Source organism: Pundamilia nyererei, unplaced genomic scaffold (genome assembly GCF_000239375.1).
Source record: "Pundamilia nyererei isolate P.nyererei 1_Seehausen unplaced genomic scaffold, PunNye1.0 scaffold00005, whole genome shotgun sequence".
Taxonomy (NCBI): domain Eukaryota; kingdom Metazoa; phylum Chordata; class Actinopteri; order Cichliformes; family Cichlidae; genus Pundamilia; species Pundamilia nyererei.
Genome location: NW_005187406.1, coordinates 1657078 through 1684207, shown reverse-complemented (window position 1 = coordinate 1684207; position 27130 = coordinate 1657078). Strand labels below are relative to the sequence as shown.

At 42.0% G+C, this 27130-nt stretch overlaps 1 protein-coding gene across 2 annotated transcripts in view; it reads right to left on the bottom strand.

Annotated features, from left to right (window-relative positions):
* Window positions 1-217: 217 nt before the first annotated feature.
* Window positions 218-27130, bottom strand: part of trrap (transformation/transcription domain-associated protein) — an 81717-nt gene continuing 54804 nt past the window's right edge. For both annotated transcript variants that reach the window (XM_005721708.1, XM_005721709.1), the window contains 15 exons: window positions 26837-27032; window positions 26013-26131; window positions 25737-25883; window positions 24955-25055; window positions 22295-22496; window positions 20925-21086; window positions 15883-15973; window positions 15401-15606; window positions 14498-14759; window positions 9018-9243; window positions 8511-8728; window positions 7483-7667; window positions 5781-5984; window positions 3482-3676; window positions 218-1307 (listed from right to left, as the gene is read on the bottom strand). In XM_005721708.1, coding sequence (XP_005721765.1) covers window positions 1023-1307; window positions 3482-3676; window positions 5781-5984; window positions 7483-7667; window positions 8511-8728; window positions 9018-9243; window positions 14498-14759; window positions 15401-15606; window positions 15883-15973; window positions 20925-21086; window positions 22295-22496; window positions 24955-25055; window positions 25737-25883; window positions 26013-26131; window positions 26837-27032 — 2799 coding nt within the window. In that variant the 3' untranslated portion in view covers window positions 218-1022. The remainder of the gene's footprint in view (window positions 1308-3481; window positions 3677-5780; window positions 5985-7482; window positions 7668-8510; window positions 8729-9017; window positions 9244-14497; window positions 14760-15400; window positions 15607-15882; window positions 15974-20924; window positions 21087-22294; window positions 22497-24954; window positions 25056-25736; window positions 25884-26012; window positions 26132-26836; window positions 27033-27130) is intronic.

Below are 27130 nucleotides of genomic sequence, written 5' to 3'. Positions count from 1 at the left end.
TGGCTCTTATTGCTGTTTTACAACTCGTTTAAAAAAATGGGGAGAAGACTAATTGTTAGTTCTGCTTTATGGTAATTGTGAACACAGTTAAAACTCATTTTTGAGATTCATTGGTTTCTTTACAGTGTAAAGAAAACTGCAGGAGATTACAAGCAAAAGGAGCCAACACAGCTTCTCTATTAAAAAATGAGCATTTTATTACAATAAAATGCTTATTTACAAGGCAAGAGAGAATTCTTCTGTTGGAAACGGTACAGTACCTCTAAAAATATAAAAACAAAAATAAAGGGGTGGGGTCGGGGGTGCGAATAGCATTCACAGGCAGCTTGGGAATTACATATTTGCATTACATTGGTCATATAGCTTATTACAACGCCAGCTGAATCCCCCCCCCCCCAAAAAGTGGAGAACAGAAGCTTTTTACACAGGAATCCTCTGACATCTTAATACAGTTCAAGCAGTGGATGAAATAAAAATCAAAGAGCAACATCTGTTATTCACAGGGCAACAATACTCCTCATTTAGAAGGTATAGCAAAGAAGCTACAGGTTTGGGAGGACATGACCATCTGAGAAGAAAACAAATCAAAGTGGAAACGTTCCAAGATCTTGATGCGTGTAAAACACATCGCAAACAACAAACAAAGTGTTTTAATTAGAAACTTCCACAAGAGTAAAAGAGTGGGTACCTAAACAAATCCTTGTAATACCACTTTGTCACAGTAAAGAGAAGGGCCGCTGACATTACGCAGGATCCCTGTCATTCTGATACAAAAATAAATATACAATGAAGGAGGCTTGTGTGTTTTTTCTTCTTTTAAAATAAAAATAAAATAGTAACTGTTGAGAACACAGGCAAGCTCTGACAACCAGGGCTTTTGTCTCAATGTGAATTCACTTTCCAAAGAGCAACATAGATGTAACGACCCTTGTCTGTTTTAATCAAACTAAAAAAAAAAAAAGTGTTTCCCCTTCATCCCGTGAACTCCGCTGTGCCTTTTCTCCTCTCTCGCCTCCGATTTCTCAGAGCCAGGGGTGCCAGGCTGGATCCATGCGACACAGATTGTCGAGGCTGTTTGCTGCAGCCACCAGAGTGTTGACCTTACTCTCGCCTCCCTCGAACTGAGCCAGGTTATGGAGGCGAGTCATGATTGCCGTGACGGCTTTCTGGACCAGCGAGACCAACTGCTGGGAGTCCATGTTCTCTGGCTGCCCGGCTGGGGACAGGGGAATGGACGTGTCCTCCTGGGTCTTTTTGTGCCACGCGATGATCTCATCACGAAGGACGGCCTTCAAGATTCCATCCACCTATGAGAGAAAGGAAATCAGGAGGTCACTTTCAGGAAACGGATTCATTTTTTAAGAAATATATGAGGTCTAGAATTTAAAACATCAACATCCTGATGATAAAACATTTGATTACTAAGGATTGACCACATCAGGATGCAAACAGACTTTCCCTTTTTATACAATGCAACAAATGATGTAAAAACTGAAGTTTTTATACTGCAAACTACAGTCATAGAGTTTATATGAAGCTCTCAAATATATGATTATATGCCAGTCTCCTGGGCAGTGTGTTCAAACAGTCTGCCGTGGAAATGAGAGCTGTGAAACGTGACAAAAACCTCAGTTTATTTAAAGTCCCTGCTAATTTCAAACATACATATAAAACAAAGCTGTTAACTCCAATTTAGGGCATGGCAGTCATCTGCAGGGAAATCTCTACGATGTTAACAGCTCATTACGGTGACACAGATCTGAAACGCATAACCATCAAAACCAAGACCTGGCAATCATCGCCTGACTACGTACGCGCCGTTCCCCGCCCTCACCTAAAGCGTTTATTCGGTTTCAGACGGCACTAGACTGTTTAAATAGTTTAAGGCTTCACTATATCTGAGTGGATGATTGTTAAGTGTTTGTGTTTTCCTGTGCTCTGTGGTAATACCTCTCTGCTCTGGCCACAAGCAGCACTGGTCTCTGGCATTCGGTCCCAACTAGTTCACATGGTCAAGTGTTCTGTTTATTTGCATCTTAAGTGCTTCTGTGTCTGGAACATCAGTCAGACTTTAAGTATGAGCTTGACCCATACACAGACACTGCAGGCCTGTCATTACTGCTCTGCTTTACATATATTACACAACCCAACGGCTGCTACTGTTTTTCACTGCTTTGTTTTTAGTTAAGCCTCAGACCTAAACCCAGAGGAAGTTCACCAAGTTTAAGTGCCAGGCAATATCCGGAGAGTGCCGCAGGAGCTTAAATTTGACAACAAACCGCAACGCTCGAGTCACCGCGAGCAACAGCAATGGCAGCCGACTGACCCCACTTCTTCTAAAAGCTTCCAAGACTCATGTGAATAAGTTATATAAATTAAACAAATGTAATTCTTCAAATATATCTGAGATTTAAACGTAAACTCAACATTTTTGACAAGCTCGTGTTACTGAATGTTTTAACAGTGATGTGCTCCTTAATTTTCACGAGCCTAAAACTAACACAATGAGAGAGGTTTACAGTTAAGCTGTGATCTTTTGTGCGACGGTCAGTAGAAGCCAATCCTCTGTGCCATCTTCTGTGTTATCTTATTAACAAACTAAGGCCAACATTGAAGCGACAAAAAGTGCAGTTCCTCAAATGACCACTTGAGGTTTGCTGCAGAAGTGAGTAAATCTCCTCAGGCTTGCATTTTAAAACAAACACCTTCAGGGATAAAGTTAACATGTTAGCCTCTGGAGATCATTTTTCACCCTCATAAGAACTGTTTAAGGCATAAAATTAGGGGCATGGCGGCACTAATAAACAGGCCGAGGTTGTAGCCAGAAGCAATGTGATAGACCTCACCTGTGCTGAATCACTGAACTGGATCTCACAAATATTATTCCAAGCTCTGAGGTACCGGGTACAGACCATCCAAAAAGCAACTGTACTGAACCGTTTTCAGCTCATAATTTAGCATTTTATTTGTTTGTCCAAGTACGGTCACTTCCAGCTCATTGGAAAAAAAACAACCTGGTTTGGATATGCATCATGAAAAGTGAAAGAGATTCAAAAGTGTCCCTCCCACTCGTCCACTAAAGTTAAACCTCCAATCAGAGGCTGTAATCAATCCATGTATTACTTGTTAAAGTACAGGATTTCAAAGTGCTGTGATTTTATGGCTGTTCACCTGTAACAATCAAAACACAGACTGTTAGAAAGCGCGGATTCATGAGTTTCATGTCGTTGGCAGGCAGTGTAACAGCAGCAGCGGCTGCAGTGACTCCAGACATGCTTGCAAAAGTATGATTATCGTATGGATGCATGCCGTGCGCCTGGAGGGGGAAACAATGAGCACTAGAGTTTTGTAAACTTCATATTCAGCCATTTAATTTCAAGTTCACTGCAAGCTTCTATGTCTATTACCCATTACTTTAAAAAGCCGTTCTGATACACTATGTAATGTATTTAAAAAGAAAAAAAGGAAGCAGACGTGGCACCTTAAAGTTTGGCTGTGCAAAGCACCGAGCCACAGCGATCATCGAGGCGGTGAGTGGGCCAGAGACGCCGATGGTGGTCAGGAACTCAGAGATGTTTGGCGTCAAGCGGAATGGAACGGGGCGATTAGCATCCAGGTCACCTGTGGCGTCATTGATGTCGAAGCGGAAGTAAGAAACGTTGAGCTTTCCTGTGTCCTGAAATCAGAGGAGGAAATAAACATAACTTTTATACAATGGCAAAAAACAGAAAATAATCAGGAAATATAAATTTCTGCAGTGTAGTCCACATTCCTTTAACCACATTAGCACCAAGAAAACAACTCCTCGTCTTCAGTAAAGCTGGGAGAGCTACAAAACAAGCTCATGCCAACAAAATGGCTGCAATTATTGATCTTCATGTCCCAGAAACAGTAACATGTCAAACTATCCGCAGCACAGCATCTATAATCCTTAACTTACCTCCACTGCCCCCTGTTCCCCTCCCCCTTTGCTCTCTGCTGACTTAAATATATACGGCCGAGTTTCATCTTTTAAGCCTGCATTTATGTGCGAGAAGGCCGCTACACAAGCGACCATTCCAGGAAAGATAAGCTCCCTTATATGAAAAAGTGAGTAGCTCTGACAGCTTTATAGCAGAGCATTTCATTCCAGCTCGTGCTTGCTCTCCTCCTCCTCTGTCTGGCCTCTTCCCTCCCTCCCTCTTTCTCCTTAACACCCCCCCCCTCACCTACATTTCATTTGCTCCTCCAAGCCCCAGCAGAGGGCCTAGAGGCAGTGGGCTGAGACACCAGCAACTCCCAGAAGGCACAGATAAGCCTGCAGACTGTTGGCTGTGAAGGCAGCGCTCAGAATGCTAAAGCACCAGACTAGTGGTCAGCGATGGCTTCATTTAGAGGCCGGTGTGAAAGGAATGATGCAACATTACTGTGCAACGTGAAGTGACTCGGGGCTGCGGGCTTGACGGTGAGAAACCTCAGTGGACAAATTCCACAACAAATGCCAAAGAGTGAAGACACTTAACACTATAAGGAAATTCAACTAATTCTCAAGGCATGATGGGATGCTTTTACTGACCCTTTCCCCCCCACAATGGTGTAAAGTATCATACTGGATGATTTGTGATATTCTGGTGCAAAATGAAGATGCATGTTAAGAAAAGGAGGAGGGTTATTGTTGATATCTGGATACAACCTTTGCCTGCAAACTATAATGATGAAATAATGGCTCAAATGTCATTAAGACTGGCTCATTTTTACGTTGTTCTGTCGTAAAAATGCTGCCATTGACGTCCATTTCTATCGTCACTGTATGAGCTCAATAATGGCACACGCCCACTGTGCTGCTCTGCACCATCCAGAAAATAATACAATTTCCTTGAGAAGCCCCTGTTCGTTTATTGAGCTGTTGATGTCATGTGTCATTGTGACTGGTGGAGCTGTTCCAGGGTGATGATACAAGTGATCTGACTGACAAATAGCGAATTTATTAAGCACCACGCCCTCCAATTTATATTCAGTGTCAGTGAAGATGCCACACTGCCTGTGGTGTTTGTACTTGTTGTTGATGTGTAGTTAAATTTGGGCTTATAACTGAATTAAGGACCTATAAACATTGTTTAGCAGTATGCTTGGTGCTGATTCCTAATTGAGCTCTATATGAGTCAACCTTAAGTAAAATACGGTCTTTATTTAGTCAAGATGAGGCACTGCCGCGGGTTGTGATGTCCCGTCCTTGCACATAGACTCTCAGTTTGTGTGTGTGTTTATATGTGCATACACTCTTCGCACTAAAATCCGCCTGTGTCTAATGGGATCTGTGGAGTGGAACAGGCAGAAAGGGGGCTTAATACTAGTGCTTAGCTGCCCGGAGGAACGCCTGTCAGCAAAGGCCGATTAGGATCAGAGGGGAGGGGTGGCCGACTGACACAATCATCTTTAATAATGACTTTGAGAAAGCCGCCTGCAGACCCTGAGCAGCAGACAGATGTGTGGAAGCGCACACAAACATGGCCTCTTCAAATTGAAACGTCTTTGATAGCTGAGCAGTGGGACTGAATATAACGCTCTGTCAAAACATCCTTTGCATTGACAGCGGCTGGCTGACTGATAGGCCTAGCGTGAATGTCATGGGGGAGAATGGTAATTCATACAGTCTGATATGGAGAGGGTAATGGAGATCTATTAATGCATCTAAGAGTGTGTATATCTATTGAATTTGCCCCTGTCAAACTGATTTCACTTTCTCCTTCATAGGAAGTCCAACACATTGCTGTTTGTGTGTGTTTGCGTGCATTTCCCACCTGTGCTATCTGCAGCATTTCAGGGTTGAGTCTGTTGAGGTGGAGCATGAACTCTGCCAGACCAATGAGGGCCAGCTGGATGGTGAACATCTTTCGGAACGTCCAGTAATCAGTGGCGTTGGGGAATGTGTGGAGAGCCCACTCCTTCAGCATGCTGCGGGGAACCATGTTGCCCTGCACCTCTTTGAGAATGTCCCTCAGGACCTGGAAGTATACCATGAACAAGGATTGGAGGTTAGTTGGGCAGGGTCTTCTTTATTTGATACATCAATTGTCTTTTGCCATCATTATGAATTGCACCAGAGGTTTTAGTGGGTTCTCTTTAATAGCATTATCTGACTATGGGAACGTCTCCTATGTCACCCCATCAGCAAGCTCAGCGATGGCCTTGTTAGGAGAGGCTGCCCATGTTAGGAACCCCCTCCCTCATTTAACAGAGTGACATAGTGTGGGATGTCATTCGAAAACCACTTCTCAAATCTCAAGAACTCTGTTGGCAATTGGGCACTAAACTCAACTTTCAAAGGTTTTGAGCGCATCACTGGGACACTAGCACTTTGTTTCCAACATTTCAGTTCTACACGAGCTCACAGTACTAATACTGTTAGTGCTAGTGTTAAGTGGCAATGCTTGCATCCTGAAGAGCAAAAGATTTCCCAAAGTGAAGACGCAACACTTCACTAATCATGGCTGCAGCTAACAACCCAAACGGAGGCTAGCTTGCTCGGCTAACCTGTCATCATTTTTCCTCCCTTAGCTGAGAGGGGATGGCCAGTGAGTGGCTCAACTTGTGCACAGCTCAATCAGGATCACAAACCATACTGTTGCAGTCGGTCTGTGGTGATTACTTTATCATTGCTTCAGGTCTTGGCTTAAAACTGTAAAGCCTTCTCAATGTGTATTTGGCAGCTATTTCATAAAGTCACAGTGGTTTTGAGGGAAGACCATAGGCTAGCATTTTGTGATACGGCATTTCATGAATGCTGCATGCCTTAAATTACTCACAGAAACAACCGGCTCCATTGTGAGACCTTCACGTAATATTAGCTGCCCTCTTCAGTTCCCCATTTGAACCCCTATAATAGGTTGATTAAAATTGCTTTCCTTGAAGACAGCTCTATTGATTACTTTAGCCTCAGCTAAGCGTGTAGGGGGGATCCATGCTCTCTCAGTGCATCAGACATGAATTCAGTTCTCTCTAGATAACACAAGGGTCAGCATGCAGCCTAACCCCACCTTTATCTTCAACGTTATAGGCATGCTCCCCTATAGATCTGCCTGCGTTTTAAGTGTGCATTAAGCTCAGCAGGTGTAGGAGAGAGTCAGGCTGAACCCAAGAGCTAACAATCTAATATTTTTGCAATTAGATGACATAACAGCTTGCAAAATCAATTTGTTCTTTTCACTTTATTTCATCACTTTTTAGAGAAAATCCTCCCCATCCAGGGAAAACTGAAATCTCAACAATTGCAGATTTTCAAATTAACTTGGGGTTTGAGGGTTTCTTTTCAGGCTGAGAAATTAGTGCATTTCTTATGCTACATTAATCATTTAATATCAATTATTTAAAAATACCCACAGAGCTGAAAACAATTTTCCCCTTAGATGATTAAAAGTTAAGTTTAGCTCAAGTGTGATGTGAAATTTCAAATCAGACACTCTGGATGCATGTTAATGCAGAACAGTACCACAACGCAGTTACCTGGTGGCTAGCTTGTGTGCCTCTAGCCTGTACAGTGGCCAGGCGATCGTAGTACCGGGAGATAGGGTTGTCATGTTCGATGCCCTTCTTGGCACAGCGCTGCTTGTAGATTTCTACCAGTGACAGAGATGAAGGATTGTCCTCAACTAGCCGCATCTGAGGCGACACTGCCACCACTCGGGGCACTGAAGAGATGGAAGAAGGATGAAGGAAAAAAAGGTGGAAAACAGGCAAAGGAGAGCAGAGGAAGGAAGTAAAATAGAAAGAAGCACAAGAGAGAAAAATAAGTGGGAGGCAGTGATGGGAACACAGCCACATGAGTGACGCAGAAACTGTAAATATTTGTCTCCGCTTGCTAGATAAACTCCGAGTTACCATTGGAAACCATAAACCTGCAGCTAAAATACTCTGGAGTTTGGGAAAAACAACACTGAAGGCGTGCCTTCAGTCAACACCAAGCAGGGTCAAAGAAGGTAAAAGGCTGTGCACAGGTCACACAGTAGAAGCAGTCCAAACATTTACATGCAGTGACACCTCAAATCAAATCAATACCAGCAATTCATGTTTGAAGGAACTGGGTTGGTTTGGGTGTTGTGTGCAGATTTCCCCTTAAAGACACCAATGAGCAAATAAATGTGTAAAACAAACATCTGCAGAGAGGCAAACCTCTTATGTAATCTCCTCACATAAAGATACTCGAAGAAATTGGTTAAAAAGCAGTATTTTCCAATATTGGCCATGTTGATTGATAATGATATACTGACAAGACATAAGATTACATGTTTTTATGTCTCTGTTTTCATAGTATTTATATGAAGGCCACTTATTTTAATATTGAAGATGTCTTTGTTTTCCTGGCACTAAGGAGGAAAATAACAACTAACAGGAAAAATTATTGGGATTAGTTACCAGCCAAAATGCTATTTTAAACATCAGTATCGAGCCACAATTTCACAATCAGCAAATCTCTAAACAAAATCATCCCCTTTCTATTCCTAAAATGCGCCCATGCCTCATTTTAGTCATACCAGTAAAGAAGAGGTGCCTCTTGGTGGTCTCCTTTCTCTTCTCAAGACAAGGGTTTAGGAGCCGGAGAAGCTGCAGGACTCTTTCCTCTCGACGTGACTCAGTCAAGCAGGCATCATTCATCACCAGGTAGGGGTAGATCTTTCCATTGTGGCCGCGGATGTAGAGACGGCGTGCTGCGGTATTGTGTTTCTGAACAATTTCCACTCTGGGCATGAATCTGTACAGCGTTTCAGAGGAACAGAATCAGAGCATTAAACAGTGTGGGAGAGAGGAAGGGTAGGAACAACTGCGATACAAGAATGGCACTGGAGTACATGTGGAAGCCAGAATTTAAAATGAAAGGCTTTAAGATCAGGATAAAATCCCCGGGGGGGAAGCTCCAGTAAAAACAGGTCAATCTGACAATCGTTAGCCACTTAAATAATTTACTAAGTACCAACCATGACTACAGCAAATTCCACATGTGCTTATTAGCCCGGCTGCACCCGTGTAGAATGATGATGTACCTTGCAATCTTGATGTAGTAGTGTGTGGGTTTGGGCATTAGGAATTCGCCCGGAATCTCAACTTCAGCTGTCTGTGCAGAGAAATTGCTGAGGAAGCGACACTTCTCCTCAATGAGGAAGAACTTGGGCAGCTGTTTGGTTTTCGCCTCCAAAATCTTGATCCACTTCTTTAGCTTGGAGATGAGATTGTGAAGCTTCATGGAGCCTGGCACACTGAAGTCAAAGTCTGTAAGGATGGAGAATAGTTATTTCCTTTACCCATTCATAAAAAAACAAAAACAAACAAAACAACAGAAAAAAACCTTGACTTGTAGTGAAAGCAGCTTTTAAACAACAGGTCCTTTGACAATTTGATGTTAACTGTATAACTGTATAAAACCACATGCAACCTCTGAAAGTGGTCCGATATAATCTGCATGTGTGCATGGGGGAAAAAGGAGTATGTTACAGTTGTTCCTCCTAAATGAACTACCCTCAAATTCCCCCTTCGGCAAGACATTAATCCCTTAAGTGTTCCAGTGGACCTGCTTTACATCACCAGCAGGACAAGACTGTAAAACTGAGCAGTTTCCGTGTGTGTGACCTTTAACCACCTATATACAAAAAATGTAAAATCATTTTTAAAAGTTCGCTAAAGCTAGAAACTAGAGACCAATCTGCGCTCTGAGGACGTTCCTACTCAAAGCAACGTAAAACATAACTAAGAATAAAAAAAGAAAATATATTTCAAAGCTTATACATCAAATGACATTTCAGTGTTTGCAAGGTCTCTTTGAAACCACATATTAAGATTAATTGCAGTAAGATCTGGGTGTTGTTCTAATCCAGTAACTAAAAACACCTTGTTTTACTCTTATGGCCTATGGCAAGGCAGCGGTAACACACATTTACATCTGGGAAACGGCCTTTTTAAATATTATGTTGCACTGTTGCCCACTCCACTCCAGCAGTGCCTTGCTTAAGGGAACGTCACAGATAAGTTATTCATGGCAGCACAAGGAGAACTGTTTGCTCTATTGACTTAAAACTCCCTGTCGGAGGCCAGGAGCTGATTAAATTAGTGCCATAAAAATGAGAGTCTTGAAGTATTAAATTCCTGTTTCAAGTCACAACTCATATTGCACATAACATATTGAGATGAGCTGCAGCAATAACAACGGAAGGAGGGGAAGTGAGCCAAACAGGTTTTCCATTTTAGAGTAAAGCCCCTAGGACAATTCTGAAACACGAACACACACATACACACACACACACAGATGTGCACTCGACTACCTCTCCTATTTCAGTACACCCTGTTGTGCCGCCTGTTATAATGAATCCATGAAACTGCAAGGCCTTGCCATTTCAAACCCGTTCAATCTCTCCCAGAGTGAGACCTCCTAATACTTTAAATAAGCCCTTTAAAACAGCCAATGTTCTTTTCGGAGTGGCCCTATTTCGCTATCTGTCCGCCTGCAATTCACCTGCCTTGATAGGAGAGGTAAAATTGAAACAGTGTGAAAATTGCAGACCGACAACAATTCAGCACCATAAAAGTGTATAATGCTTACAAATAGAAAAGGTGAGGCACGCGCCACTGTTTCAAAGCCATGAGGAAATACAGTAATTTCACTCCATCTTCATCAAATATAAAACATTCCCTCTGTTTAAAACTGGAGAACCGTCACAATTCATTTAAAAAAAATGAATGAAAAAGCTTAGCGTTTAACATGTTATCATACATGAGCCATCTAATACTTTTCCTGATAGAATCAGAGATTAACATCTCACCTTTCATTATAAAATTTAACTGCTTCAATGTGGTAGTCATCTGCATTATGTTTAGGACTCAATGTGTGAACAGAGACTATACGAACAGAGACTATCGATAAAAAATCGACGCATTACTCATTTTGACTAAGATCCAAATCGGAAATATTTAGTGTCATTTGTAGGCCGTCATTAAAAGGCAAACAAGATACAAGTTGTACAAACTGTGATTACGCCAATTTTAAGAGAGGACATATTCCGTCCTTTTGTATTTAAATCCTGCTCCTCAGATGTGTGCCGACAATGTAAGTAGAGTCTGTTGCTGAGAAATAACGTTTGCTCTGTACCGGGTGCAATACTGAAAGTGAGTGGATAAGGGAATTATTTTCAGTCCCCCTGAACTTATATTTGACCCCTGCTTGGTGGGGAATAGGATGCTGAGAAAAAGAGTGCAGTGTGGAAAGTAGCCAGGCTGTTCTCTGACCTGTGTGTAGAAGTCAGTGCTGCTATTCTGCCTTACCTGGCTGTGCCAGATGGTCTACACTGCTGAAGCCAGGTTATAGATTGTGGAGCTGGAGGTGGGCCACCTTTCTATACAGAACCATCATTTCTTCATGTACTGTCCTGGCCCTGGTTGACTTTTCTGTAGCAAGTAAATTCTGCTTTCTTATGGCAGACTGGTGAGCTAAAGTTTTAAAGGTTTCAGAGGTCACCAACATGCAGTATGTTTACAAGACTTTAAGACTTCTCACTAAAGACTATATAAAGTTACACAGGTGCTAAGCCAAACTGTTCAATTTAATCATAACACTTAGATTTAACTCTTTAAGTCTAACCAAGAGGCAAACAATTCAAAATCCAGGAAATGTGTCTGTTTTTGTTTTAAATATATTAAAAAACAAAACAAAAAACCTTTTCTAACAAAGGTCTCTGGAAGAGATCCACTGCTAAAACAGTAACTCATGCAAATAGCATTCTTCGTAATTGGATTTGAATGCCTCCCTGCTGCCAAATGTTATATGTGCACACATAAACCCATATTTTCCGGCCCACAAACCCTGTGAAAGCGAGTGAGCCACTAACGTGGTGCAGGGAATGGGAGCTTGGCTGCTCTGCAGTTCCGTAAACCCTGTTTGTTCCACTCTGGAGGGCTTGTGTGGTTTCGGTCTCTGTCGGCCCTGCTCCCGCGTAGCCGTGGGGACAGCTGTCTAGTGACGGTCGGCAGGCACCCTGCGAGGCAGAAGCCCTGGTGACGCCTAGCTGCGTGAGCACAGCTGGCGCCCGAACATCTGGTAAGATCCATCATCAAAGTGCTCATTCTGAGTCTGAGCTCTGTCTTGTTTGTGTTGTTCATTCAATCAGTCTGTACACAGCTCCCGAGCTTTTACCCACCAAAGCCACCACACCTGTCTTCATGGTTTCTCACCGACTTCACATTAGTTTTCTCCTCTCTCTTCTTCCATCATGCGTATTAATCTCGGTCATTTTCTATGTTCATCAGGTCTGGTTAGCCTGCATTACTACTTCTTATTCTGTTTTAGTAAGAAGACATTTTCCCCCAGCTGCTTTTCATGCACTCGCTCTCCTTGTCCTCGGTCTCAGGGCCAAACACATTAGCCGCACTGGCCAGGCTCAGTACTAGTTAAACGGGAATAGCAGATGAGACTAAAGAGCAGGCAGGAGGAGTTGTTTGGAAATGCAACAAATAAAAGGAGGCGCGAGTTTACTGTGGATGCAATTCAGAAAGAAAGCAGAAGAAAACACAAAGGTTTATGTGAACACTGAAACCTGGAGGGGTCTTGCAGATGGTCCATGTTTGAACTGTGGTTCAACTCCCTTATGTAACACGGGAAAACAGACACGTGGCTTCCAAAAAAACAGGAGAATGATTGTTTTGAGGTAACGTCTCAGAGGGGGTCTTGGCTAAAATAAAACAGCACCTGCCTCGCTGCATTCCACAGCTTTCACATGAATCTGAACACGCAGGCCAAAAACTGACCACAGGTTTCATTTACTGCCTTATAAGCATACACAGTGCATGACAGGAATTCGTCTTTTTAAATGTGTTAATCCATAACTGGGAAAAGATCAGAGACTTCCTCTTGTTGCAGAGTCTCATTCAAGCCATTAGTGTCCATGTCTAAGCACTTCAGAGAAAACATCAGGAAAGTAGAACGAATTTTCCAAGGCTCCAGGATATAAAAAAATAGGGAATTATAAGAAATAAACTACATGCTGTCTAGAATTCAGCTGTTAATGGGCCATCTCAATTATGGCATTCTATTTGACATTAATGTGCCTGTAACTGGAGGTCTGCCATCAAGTAAAACAAAATACAGACAAAAAAAAACAAAAGATAAAAACAAAAAAAAAGATGCAACTGGACAAATTCAGTAAATTCTTTTCATTGCTGCTGTATCAGAGGACTTTAGTGAATCCACACTGACAGTAGTTATTTATGTTAGTAATTCACAACCAAATCTATTCCTCTGTAAGTTTTCTATAACAAGAACAAAAATGCCAACCACTATATATCAGGAAAAATGTTTTATCATTATGCTACAGCAGCAGAAGAGAAAGCAGACTTTTTAATTCACCTACTTGTGCCAATACTGTATGAGCTAGATTTAGTTTTGGCACAGCAGACACCTGGTAAACAATGCTCAACAACAACACAGCCAGTACAAGTTTCAACAACAAAGCACCTGACTACTTATAAAACATTTACATTTCAGTAAAATGCCTCGTTTAACCAACACAATTTTATGGAAAGAAATTTTACTCAACTTTTTGTGGTCTGTAAAACCTGAACTGAAAACCGGCTTCACCCTCATATAAAACCCTCGAAAGAAATAAAGTTGTTCATTACAGGGTATTTCAATAAGTTGATAGAGGGTTTTACAGAGTTTTGAAAACCCCCAATGAAACCAGAGAGAACTTGAAATGTTTTGCAGCTTCCAAAAGAGCAGGAGGAAAACAAGTCTTCTGCTTTACGTCATCAAACTTTGACGAGTTGTTGATATCATCACCGCAATGCTGCACAAGCTTAGAATAGAAATGCTGCTGCCTTGTGTATAATCAAACCCGGCGGGGGGCGTGTGTACACGCAGTGTAATAAAGGCACAGACAGACACACATGCAAACACCTCTCTGACCAGTCACCAGCCCCAATCCCTCCCTAAAATCCAATCATCTAGTTGGAAACTTTAATTACATTGTAGAGAGCCAGTGCTCCAGCTGCTCCGAGCGACAGCGGCAGCCTGCTCTAGCACAGATATGAGCTGCACGAGTGTCTGTGTAGATATAATGTGACCGGTTCAATATACTGTTACAAAAGCCAGCCATACACCTGACTTATCATTTAAATGAGTATAGACGTACAGTCGCACAAGTGCTGCTTTTGTTTGCTGAAGGGCGGCTGGTGTCTGGTGAGGGGCTTCAGTGAGGAGAGCTAGGAGGTGTTGTTGGTTTCACTACGTGGCCACTTGTCACACCTTGTCATACTCTCACAAAACACCCCCCACACACACACACACACACACACACACACACACACACACACACACACACACACACACTTTACGTCTTTTCATATTCACTCAATGGCTCTGACGAAGCTTGAAAACTGAAACTGAATGTAAACATGGAGAAACAACCTCAAACAAAAACTTCTTCAGTGTTTTGCCTTTCTGTATAGCTCTATTTGACAGTATTTATAAAAGCCAACCAACCTGTTGTGAACTGTCCCTTCATCTTTTGGAAAACAGGATCCTGGGCTGTGGCTTGGGCCCGGCGGGCCAGTGACTCAGAGGCAGCGCTGGAGAACATGTTGGAAACATTGGAAACGTTCTCCAAGCCGACTCCAAAGGTGCTAACGAGCTTCTTGACAAAGTTGAGTGTGTGGGGTGTGATCTTGGCATCAGACACTGCACCACTCTTTTCAAAGGCCACTGAGTAACATTTTGCCAGGCCCTGCTGAAGCTGCCTTAAAACCTGCAGAGAGAAGAAGGAAGAAAAGAGAATAAAGAAATGCTGTAATGATATGGGAATTATTAGAGACATCCTGTCCTTCTTACAGACTTAGACATAAGTCATTTCCTCAGGAAAAAAAAGATGCAGCAATGTGACCAAATTGAGGGAAAGAAGGAAGGCAATGACTATGTTTCCCCTGCTTGCCCAGTGGAATGATGCATAGAGCCTGCAGCTGCTGCCCAGTGCCCCTGATCATCACAGGTAATCACACAGATACACACTCATAGCATCAAACTTCCAACCCTAAATCCCTCGCCCCATCCTACACGCTCACAGCACCCATCCATCACTTGTCTTCTCCCCTCTTACTGCATCACCGTCTGCCAGACTTCCCCTACAGAACAGAATAGCTGCTGTGTGTGGAAGCTGCTTAGCAAGGCTAAAACTATTTAAAAGTGCATCAAGTTCAGTTTGGACAGACGCACCTCATTATGTGATGCATACATGCTTAGCTTTAGAGTTTCACATGACCCTTATATACAGAAGATGTTCAAACTGTCATACATGAAAATTCTCAATGGCAGCTGTAATATTTTCTCGCCTTCTGATCTTCTGCTGCAGCAAAATCTGTTCTGCACCTTTTATTACTATTTTTCCCTCACCTCTTCATGCCAGTTCTCTCTGAACCACACCATCTGGTCTACGATGCCCTCCAGGGAGGAAAGCAGTGTGGGGTGTAGCTCCCGCTGCATGTGCATTATACGGCTGCAGCGCCACATCGGGGCAGTGGCCCTGATTGGCCCTGGGTCTGAGGCCCCTGAGTGAGGCTGGGCCCCAATTGAACTGGGCTGCTGCTGTCCAGATGAATCTGGGAGAAAAGAGTGGAAAAGAGGAGAAAGCAGTGGAGAATTGATGGATTAGAAGAATGCAGAAAATCAAAAAAAGTGGGGAAAACACAAGATGAGGCCAATTCAACACTGTCCTGATAAATTATTAATAGATAAGGACTTGTTAAAAAACAACAACAACAACAACAACAACAACAACAACAACAACAAACCAGACAAACAAACAAACAAAACCCACCTTTTATTGTTCAAAGTGTGCTAAATCAGGCAACACACTACAGGCACTGTTTACTTACCGCTTTTGTAGCGTTCCCTCTGCTCGATCTTGAGAGTCAGGTAAAGGGTGCGGATGGGGAAGTAGACAGCCTGGGGGTACACTCGTCCCACCTAGCAGATAAAAGAGGGTCACAGATTACATTTCAAAGACTCCCCCTAAGGACTGCAAAGGAGAGAGAGGGGTGTGGATAGAGGTAAAGAGGGAAGCGATAGAAAGAGAGACAGTGAGAGAGGGACAGAGAGATACTGTATGCCTATATGTGTCAGGGTGAGAGAGTGAAAGAGAGAGATCATACAGATACTGCCAAAGACCTGTACTCTTACAGAGGGGGTGTTTGAAGCTTTGAGTCAGTGGAGTTAGGGGAGTTAAAAACATGTCATGGCTGAGCTACAAAACTCAATGTGACTGATGATGAAACTGCCTTCAAGACTTCCAAGAAAAGTCACTGACACCACTAGAAGAGTTAATGGTCAAAGTTGGGACATAAGAGGCTATGAGTTTTAAACGCACAGCAAATTTACCTTCAAGTTACTGGGGTGCAAATCCTTTGATAAGTAATACACCAGGTGAATTTAATGGTCGTCTTTTATGTATCTGTACTAAGCCACTAAGTCATCCGTTCTACCATCAAAGTATTGTGTTTTTAAAAAACAAACAATCAGTGAACTCAAACTATTGATATGTGGAATAAATTCTTCTTGATGTTATAGTTTTCTTATATTCTTCCATTTATAATGAAACTACATGATTGGCTGTTTAACGTAGCTTTACATTATTCATAATTCAAAATAACCCATTATAATCTTCTACTGGGCCTTGGGGCAGTCCTGCAGTTCATCTTCTGTCCCAAACAAGCTGTTTTAGTCCCCTTGCCCCTCCCCCTTTAAGACAACTTTATTTTAAGTGGCTGCCCCCTGTAAACAGAAGCTTTTAACAGCAGGTCAGTGGGACTATAATTTGGTCATCTAACATAACTGAGATGACCATATTCTAGGTGCTGGCATCATAATTTGACACTGCCCATCTTTAATATGAACATCCACCATGTTATCAGGATACATTGGAGAGAGAATACGCATGACAGATGACAAATTATTGGGGGGGGGGGGAGACAAGTCAGTGTTTGTGAAAGCTTACGATGTACCAATGTGACTGAGCTTCAGTTAGCTTTTAAAGTTGGTCACACTGATTTTCTTAAGAAGACATTTCCCTCATTTGGTGTTTTAATAATAGTGGTAGGGAATACTGTCTAAGAAGTTTAAAAAAAACAAACAAACAAACAAAAGAAAAAAAACACACCAAAGGTGTTAAATAGGGTGTAAGAAAGCATTCAGTGACCCCTCATACCCTATGGATGGGTGACCGTACTCCCACCAGCATAGGAATATTTCATCTTAGGATAAAGGCGATCACTCAGAACAGCTCTGTATTGATTTACTTTGACAACAAGACCCAAACCATGCCAGCAAAACACAATAACAAAGCCACCAGGTGCCCTTACTGCAGGGGTAAAGAGTTCAGCCTTTCCTTCAGCCTGTAGTTTGCAAATACAGTTCGCATTAACTTGTGACAGAAGATTCAGGTGAGTCTTCAACTAAAGAATCTTATTTTGTCACAGTTGCCCTTTCTCAGGGAGGAGGTAACACATACATTGTCCACTCACTTGCAGTTAATGCACTGAACCTTTAACTGTACACAGGAATCATCTGACATCGCACAGACGTTTTACTAACAAGCTGGCAGGTTGGACACTTGCGCGGTCACATGCACCTCTGCTGGGTGATGTCTGGAAAAGTTCAGGACTGCGGTGTGAATGTGCAAACAGCATCTGAAAGCTCAGATGGTGATATGAAAAGTGTTTGTTTCGATTCACACTGTTTAAACCCTAAAAGTCTTGAACATGCAGTAAAACCTCTGACCAAACATCCATCCACACATTTTCCCGTGGCTACAGTCTGAATTCAAGTCACATTTCACCAAATAACACCAGAATGAATGACAACCCGTGCAAATTGCAATGTAAAGGAATCTCTCTTTGGATGAGCACCGTAAACTTGACACTGATATATGACACATACTCCCTGTCACAGCACAAAGTGAGCGCTTCAAGGCAGAACATGAGTTGTGACAAACCTCACTAAATTTTTTTACAGTATTAAAAACTGTATGCCAAAGTAAAACAAGCCTAGCCACAGTTTTGCTGAACATTTCAAATACGGCCAAATTGGAGAATTGTTTTAAAAGTGCAGTGTAGCTGCCTGCAGGGCAGAAAAGAATCGATCCAAAAATCCAACAAAACTAAGCTCAATGTGGCTAACGGTGGGCCGAGGATCAGTGGTTACAGAGAGAGGGCTACAGTAGTGAGACAGAAGACGACTAGAAGACTGAGGATAAATGGATTTTGGAACCGCTACGCTTTCTTTAGCTTGACCCACATTCCTGTGACATCTAGCTGTCTTTAGAAAGATTCTCAGATTGTACAAATCATGATTACATAAAACTGAGTTCAAGTTGAAAACGGATTAGCCTGTGGCTATGTAACACACACTTGTACATCTTCCTTAGGTTACCAAAAGAACCGTTCCAGATCTCAGCTGGTCTGAAAATCTTCAAGAGACGTGGCTCCCAAAAGGAATATAACTCTACACTGGCCCGAAGGTGGGGAAGAGAGAGAGACAGGAATAACAAGGTAGTGAAAGGCTGTGGCCGCTTTGGGTGGAAGCCTAGACATCTCAGACGTCTCATAAAGTCATAAAGGCAAACAAATGATTATTTAATTAGGAAAAACTCTCCACTTCCTCAACTTAATGTGACCCTTGCTCTTAAACAAACACATACATGGGAACTACATACACTATACATATCTAGCAACATTAGTATTCCCACTAATATTTACTAATTTTATATGTTGTACAAAGAGTAAATATCCTGTTTTCACATTTTTCTTTTTCAGTGTCCCTAAAACAGAGAAAATGACTTGAAATGAAAAGTACAATATGGAGCTGACAAGTGAGATGTCAAGAGCAAGTGGAAGAGGGAGTGCTAAGTGTCAGCTAACAGCTGTATTAAAGATGAAAGAGGAAGGAAGGCAAAGAGGAAGAGGAGGAACCAGAGATCACCGCACTAATGGGAAGATAAGAAATGTCATAATTTGGCACGGCTGAGGTGAACTAAGGGGAAGAGGGAGCACGGCAGACACGGTGCAGGCAACGAGGGAGGGAGCATGTGTGGGAAGGGGTGCTGAGATTCTCTGCTAACTTCTGATTCATCTTCCCGCCTGCCCCCAGGCGCTCTTCTCCTCACCTTCATCAATATTTCAACATACGTTTTTTTAAACATCCCGCCGCCACAGAGAAACTCTAAATAATTCAGTCAGGCGAGAGGGATAAAGAATGCCATGCATTAAAATGTGGTTTGTTCTTTACACAAAAGAGGCAGAGAAGAAACGGGTGTCAACCTTTTACACTTCAGTCATAATAGCATGAAAAGGCGGACCAAAAGGAAGAAGTGAGTCTCTATGGAAGGAGAATTTGTATAGTCACAGACTGACATCCATTTTATATACGTACAGAAGCGATTCGGGTTAACTGAGACATTAAAGCTAAGCTTTTTATCAGTCATGTGTCATGGTCTAATATATTTTAAAAAGATTTCCAAAAACCAAAACAGGAAAATGAGGGTTTAAATAATTGGGATTTCCATCAGTTGTTCTAGAACTGAAAAAGCCTCTTGGATGAGAATCATCTTTAAAAAAAACAAAAACAAAGAACCTCCACAGACACTAAAGCAAATGAAAATAATGGAGCAAGTTTCTACAGTTGGGCCTATATTTAACTGTATATTATGTATCACAATTGATACATGGGTTTCTGAGAACTCTATCTCATCAACATGATCAATACTTGCCATAATTTCAAAATGTTATGGACAAAACCGTTTTTTGTTTGTCTAAAATTAACATTGTTGTTAACAAGAAGTTGCCAAAAACACCCAATGTATCAAATGCGATAAAAATTTTGAATAAATATATAATAAAAAATATATTATACACAACATGATATAGCAAAAACATTTTTGTGGATTTTGTCATAAGGGTTAATAAACATCTCAGTTCCCCAAAAATCTGAATTTTCTGGCTATTTTTTGATGGGTTGGGTCTTACAGGGTTAACGGCTAACTTTCATAAATGCTATTTCTTAATGGGCTTAACAACCAGCCATCAGTGACATGTTTCCTTTTAATCTGCATAATAAAAAAGTGAGAAAGACTGCTAAAGTAAAGCAATCTTCATTTCTTCACACTCACATGGTGATTATGATGCTAACGTGCCCAAAGGCTAGAGGGGGCCTGTCAATGTAGGCCAATTTAAATTCTAATAAAATGCTTGGATTTGGGTTTATATACATTTTGTATTATATTTTCCTTCTAACCTCTAAGTATGTTTTTTTTATTCAGCAATCCAATGTGTGACACTTTTTAACTTTAAAACCTTGCCTTTTCACTCTCGTCTTTTTATCCTCCTTCACAGTTTCCCTCACATCCTCCATACAACATTCCAGCTCTGTTGAGAGGATGGCTGTTTGTTATAGCAGACTACTCTTTGAAGATCACCCTCTTCAAATTGTGCAGAAATAATACTCCATTAAGCAAAGCAAATTAGTCCTTGGTTTAATTACTAGCTCTGTTCCTGCAGTGCGGATGCGTTCAATATTAACTTCATAATCATTTCTTGAACAAATAATTTAAAAACCAATTCACCAGGGACTAGTGGAAGCCAATAAATTGTTGTAAAAGGGGACACTAAAAGAATCTGGATGCTTAATTTGGTAAATAGAAAGCAGGAGAGAGACTACTTTGGCGTGAATGCAGTTAATTTATCTTGATTAGAAAGACGTGCATAAGGACTGACGCTTACACACGAAGCCAGATGTGCTGCCCCAAATGCATACAGAGAGCCAAGCAATACTAAGATTGATGGGTGCAGCAAACATCCAGACCCACTGAGAGCTGACCACAAAGATTTTTGACTGAAGCACAAATAGAGTTTTGCAAAAGCCTCACCTGACTTATTAGGTTAAGCAAAGGCTTTCCTTCTGATCCAACCAGGCAGGTCAGAAGCTGTGGTATCCATGCCAACCACTGGATGGGTGGGACTCCAATACAGTACTTGTCAACAGCATCGGCCAGAGTGTTCTTGTCGTCAAAGCTGAGGAGCCACAAGACCTACGGGTGGGAAAAAAAGGTGTTAGAAGGTGGGATGAAAGTCAAAGATAGTTGGGGAGAAAGGACAGAGGCAGAGAGAGAAGAAATAACAAATGTGAAAAAGGTCACATAAAGGTCAATAATAACAGTCACAATTCTTTACCTATTGCAAAACACCAAATCGCAAGGTGCAACATTGCTACCACTAACCAGGCGATTGCTGTGCAGAGCAATATACAAGTGCATCTTGGCAATCCTCAGTATGATCAAAGCTGAGCCATGTGGTGGTGATCTCTCCTCCCCTGGTAAGCTTGTGTGTGTGCATTATGATGAAGACATTATCCCCCCACCCCCCTTCCTGTTTCTGTGTACACAGATTGTGCATAATTACTGATAATGACTGGTCATCTCGCTTCATCCATCAGGAGTAAGCGCTGCCAACCCACTTTGGCAGTACAATACTTATGGGTGGGGTCATCAGAAAAAAACAAAACAAAACAAAAACCCCCATTTAATATGAAGGTGAAGCTGGCATTAAATTATTTAAACAGAAACCAATAGTAACAGCCGATCTACACACACACCAAGGTGGCTCTGTGCTGTGGCAACTTTTCGAGAGGCTACACTGAATGAGTTAGTGTCCATTTAAGAAGGTAGGATGGTTGTTAGCAAGAGGTTCCATCTCTTTACCTCCTAGGCACTGCCTGCAGAGTTGCTGTATGGGGGAAATCGGTCAGACTGTTAGAGAAAGGTCAATTCATGTAGAGGGTCATGAGATTGGAGTGTCAGGGGATGCCATTAGTCTGTTGACCCCAAGTGCCAGAGGATGGCCTTCACTCCACCATCGATCTACTGTGGGAACCCATCCCTGCTGCCTACCCTGCTGCTAGACTGTAATCGATCAAATTACTACTCTACTTTTAACCATGGCTAAGCCTGAGAGGTGGAAAAAAGAATGGCTTTCTTCTCATTGGCAGCAATAATGTATGGGGTAGATGAGGTCAGGAAACTAGAGAATGAAAAGTGACTCCCTGTTGTAAAAAAACAAAACATGGCTTTAGGCAGGAAGGTTGCTGGTTTCATTATCAAGCAAACAAAACATTGACAACTGAAATCAAGAGATAAACAAGCAACCACAGAAATGTTGCCATTATCAGCATTTTGCAAGGAGTTTTACCAACCAAGATGATCATACAAATCCCTCCCCAGCATCCCACTTCTCTTATCACCTTTGCGAGGTACTTGCGGGACTTGCTCTCATTTTGGTGACGGCAAGCATGGAGGTAACAGGTGATGGCAGAGACTCCCAAGTGGAGCTGACGATCTTTAACGAAAATGTTCTCTAGGTAGTCGCCCCACATGGCCCAGGCTTTCACCAGAACGTCATGCATCTGTACTGCTGCTGAAAAAGCCTTATTTGCCTCCTCTGACCTAGAACAAGAAAGAAGGGAAAGGAAAAGTGTTAGAGGGTGAAGGGTATATTACAGTTAATGAGTGTCAAGGGCAAGTGAGAAAGGGGAGGTAGCTGGGGGAAAGGAAATAAAATTGAGTGAAAGGTGAATCAGAAGGGAAAAAAGAAAAGGAAATAGGTAGAGATGCTGAAGAGAGCAGCATGTAAGGGGAGAAACGGTGGGAGGCGATCGAACAAGAGAAAAGGAAAAAGGAGTGTGCGAGAAATGTTGATCACATCTTGAAATATTAACTAAACATCAATAAACCACAGATTTTCAGCAGCTGTAATCTTCAGCGTTTTTCCCCTCACGGTACTGTAGAATAAAAATTCATCCCAGTATGAATTAACAGTTTTGTTTTACTATGTGGCTGCAGTATCCACAAGCACACAATCGTAATATTCATCCACACTCCGCTTTCATATAAACCAGACACTGAACCAAGGTTTTACGCTCCCACATCGCTGCTACATTTAAGTTCTTTTTGCTGTCACTGAAGTTGTGAAGCTAACAATTAGTTTGATTTATTTAATTTGGTATTATTTGGTGTTTACTCTGAATTCAAAATCATGAAGCATTAAAATTTGGTTTATATCGAATTGAATTTCCCGGTGGCTCCTTAAGCAAAATAGGGCACTAAGAGAGGTTTAAATGCAGACGCCAGCCAAATGGACAGAACCATCTGCTGTATTCACATGAGAAAGAATTGGTCTCTTCATTTAAAAAAAAAAAAAAAAAGATAGTTTGGTGGAGTTGTTTGTCATTTGACTTGGTCAGTTTATTGGATATGGTTTTGTTAATTGTTATTTTTCAGTATAGTTCTGTTAAGGTGACCTCTTTTGCTTATGGGGCCACTTATTTCTTAAAATAGCTTATTTTCTTGATGACGGACTCTTGATATCATCTTTGGGGCTTTTTTTGTGTGGGTATAATAAAATCCACATTTTATCTGTGTCTGCACTTATAGTAACTATTTGGTCTCATGGTATTATGTAATATATCTTAAACCTAACTGTACAGATATAACTTCATATCTATCCATCCATCACTCCATCTTAATAAATTCTTGACAACTTCTATTGTGGTATTGCGGTCTAGCAATCACACACTTAAGATTCAATACACAAACTATTAAATAGCAGGCTATGAAACAGACAAGTAGACTCTGGCAACCGACCCGAGTTTTGACTGCAACATTTATGCTGACAGGGAAATATATTCTGAATCATCAGCTATTTTCACCATGCCAAGAAGCTTCTAACCGTTGGCACGCAGTCTGAATAATTTTTACACACCTTTCAGTCTCTGATTAATAAATAAGATGCAAGCGGCACCCCGAGACGCACTACCCTGCAGTCAAAACAAGGAGACAGGCCTGTCAATGAAAAAGTCTTACTGAGCTGAAGTTGGTGAATGGACCTCCATTTCAGGAGTGCTTCCAAAACAGCTCTGCCACTTACTTGCAGTGAAATGTCTCCCAAGCCAATCAATTAAAATGTGTTATTATAAAAGGCATTTGGCATGTGATTAAAAAGCGGGAGCTTGATTGCTATGGGAGTCAGAGCCGAAGACCCTCCAGTAATACTTAATGGGGTTTCCTCAGTCGCTTTGTGAGTGTTAAAGTACATTAACGCTTTCTGCTAGCCGGCTCAACAGGAGCACAGTCACCCAACAGACTGTCAAATATTTGACACCCGTTTAATTGACTGATCCCAAAATCCTTAGCACATGTGGTTGCACATGCACACGCACACACATAAGAATCTCTGAACCCCTCACCCCCACTCAGCTGTTAATTCTCCCCTGGTGCAGGGGAAACTTAATGATTGCAATAAACCCTGCTGAGGTGGAGGCAAGTTTTGCTGATCCCAGAGATTCCTGTAAATTGCCTAGAGTTAATTATTGAGCTGCATATACATTTAATAAGCCTTCCTCAATTTGTCTTTCACCCCTCAGGACGCCATGTCATGACAAAATGACGGGCAAAAAAAGAAAAGAAAAAAAGAAAGAAAAAAAAAAGCTGGTGCTGAAGAGGAAGGAATGTTAAAGAGTGTGGCTGTGGGTGTGCAAGGCCCAGCTATACATGGAGAGAGCAGTTGTACACCCCACAGGCAAACCCTGCAGCGAGAAACAAATTACTGACACCTGATGGCAAAGATCTCATCTAAGCCATGTCACACGGGTTACCTGCTAACAGAGCTTTAGAGGTGGATTACTCTGAGGCAAGAATTGCCAAGTAAACATAACTGCTATGTACTGGCAGGATGAAACACCCACACAGTGTCAAGGGACCACTGACACAGTTTCAAGGCAATGTGATGATGAATAAAGGGAAGGCAGCGCCAGAAATATAAACTTGGATGTTGACAAAAAAAAAAAAAAAAAAAAAAGCACAATGCATGAAAGGCCATCAAAGACTAAACATCTGGTTAACGTACTTGTTGATTTGAGCCAAGAACATCCCCTTTAGAGCGTAGAACTCGGCCGTCATCTCCTTGGTGAAGTACTTCAGGTTGGTTGACTCTATCACTTCTAAACCCTAACAGACAGACGCCAGAACAACAAAAGTTTAACTTCAAACAAAACTGCAGCAGGTAAATTTTCATCTACGTTAGGCAGAAGATTTCTCAAGAAGTGCCACAACGTTGTGTTTTAGACAGAGCCATAATCACAGGTGAAGAACAAACAAACTGCTCACTGTTCATTAAGAAGTAAGAGTAGAGGTGTTAAGGGAACTAAACTTCCATTACGGTGAGCCTCTGATTAGGTGTCCCCTATGTACTGCTGTGACAAACGATGTGTAGCAGGAGAAATAGACAGAGAGAACCACAGATGAGATAGAAGAGAGAAAGGGAGAGAGGGAGAGAAGAGTGTCTACTGGCACTTTTAATGACTTGTGGTGTGTTGAACTACTTCTATTAATCAGAGCACTCCATGGGCTTAAGAGCAAGCTCCTGAGTTACACACTCTCTTATAAGTCTCACTGCTATAACTTGTCACCTAGAGCCACCCCAAATACTTATTGCTCTTTCTATAGCTCCCACTCAAAGTACCTCTAACTATGCCTCGAGCTACTGCTGGCAGATATCAGCCCAAATACTTAAATTACTAACGCGTCAAATGCTTCCATGAAAGGTGAAAATGATATATGCAGAAGGTAGCAGTCGCTTCAATTTGATATAGAAGCAGAAAGCAGAACACATGGAGCTTTGTATCTCACCTGCATGCACTCATTCTTGCCCATGACACCTGCCAACTGCAGATAACACTTGACCTGCTGCCTGATCTTCTGGAAACAGTCAACAATGGGCACTGTGGGGATGGTATGGATACGACTCAGAATGTCCAGAGCCACATTCACCAAACCCTGGGGGGAAAAAGTGCGATAGGTTACAATTATTTTTCTTTAAAAGATGGATGCTAAACGTGACATTGATCTTTACAGATTGCATTTATTCATTTTAATAGAAGTCAGTTTGTCGGGTTGAACCAGTACCTGTTTGCGAGCTATCTTGCCGTACTGAATGATAGCAGAAGCTGAGGCATGAACTCCCAACATGGCGTTGTTGTTGTTGGGATCGTGTTGTGTGTTTGTCTCATATGCTGTCACAATGGCTGTGGACAGACAAAAAGACAAAGAAGCATTTTTTTCCCCTGCACAATTGATAAAGTTGATAAAGAAAGCTAAAAGAGGGGCGCTTAGGGCAGTCTGAAGGGTGGGGAATTTCAAGCACTCTAAAGGCTCTGCTGTCATAATGCAGGGGAGGGCACTGGGGACACTAAACGTATTGAACAGTAAATGAACCATGGCGATGAATTTCATCAAGAAAATTCCATTTCACTTTAAGTTTGAAGGCTGTCATGTATAAATGAAGTGGATTTTATTGGCATGGTGCTGCAGAACCACCGCTATCATTATTTCAGTGCCTCTCAGTAAGAGTTGAAGCTCAAGTTGCTTGAGACATCACATTTTGCAGTGGCTGCCTTTCTGAATGGTTTCAAAGTCACTGCGGGAGAGAGCTGAGCACTGAGCAAGGTAAACATGTGTGTCTGAGTGTGTGTGTGTTGTGTCCTGCAGTGAAAGAGAGAGTGCTTTAGTGGGCTGACATTTGGCAAGGTACTGAGACCCTGAGGGGGTTCTGCACGTCATGGCCTTTTAAAGAAGAGCCCTTCATGGAAGTAGTGGACACCAAAGCAGCAATGTGAAAGTTTGTCTGCATGAGTGTGGCATCCTGTAACACGTGTACAATGGCTAAATTTATGTTTCAGTATATCACGGTCTTGCATTTAGATGCAGTTGTGTTAGAGCACGTGTCATACCTTGGTAGTGATGTTGGCGCCACATGAATATGCTGCTCCAGTGCGACAGGTCGTCCGAAACAATAGGCAGTCGGTTCCTCCATGTTTTCACCACAGTCTTCATGTCGTGGAGGCTGGTGTTGCGGCCGAGGTTAGCCGTCTGAAGCCCTGCATTAATTTGGGCCGCTTCTTGCAGCTCAATGATCTGCTGTGCAGCCTGGAGAGAAATGATAACTAAACCTTTTTTGTATTTACGATTCAATATTCATGATAAACTTAAACATGCCTGCCTGATTCTTTGACTATTCCTGCTGA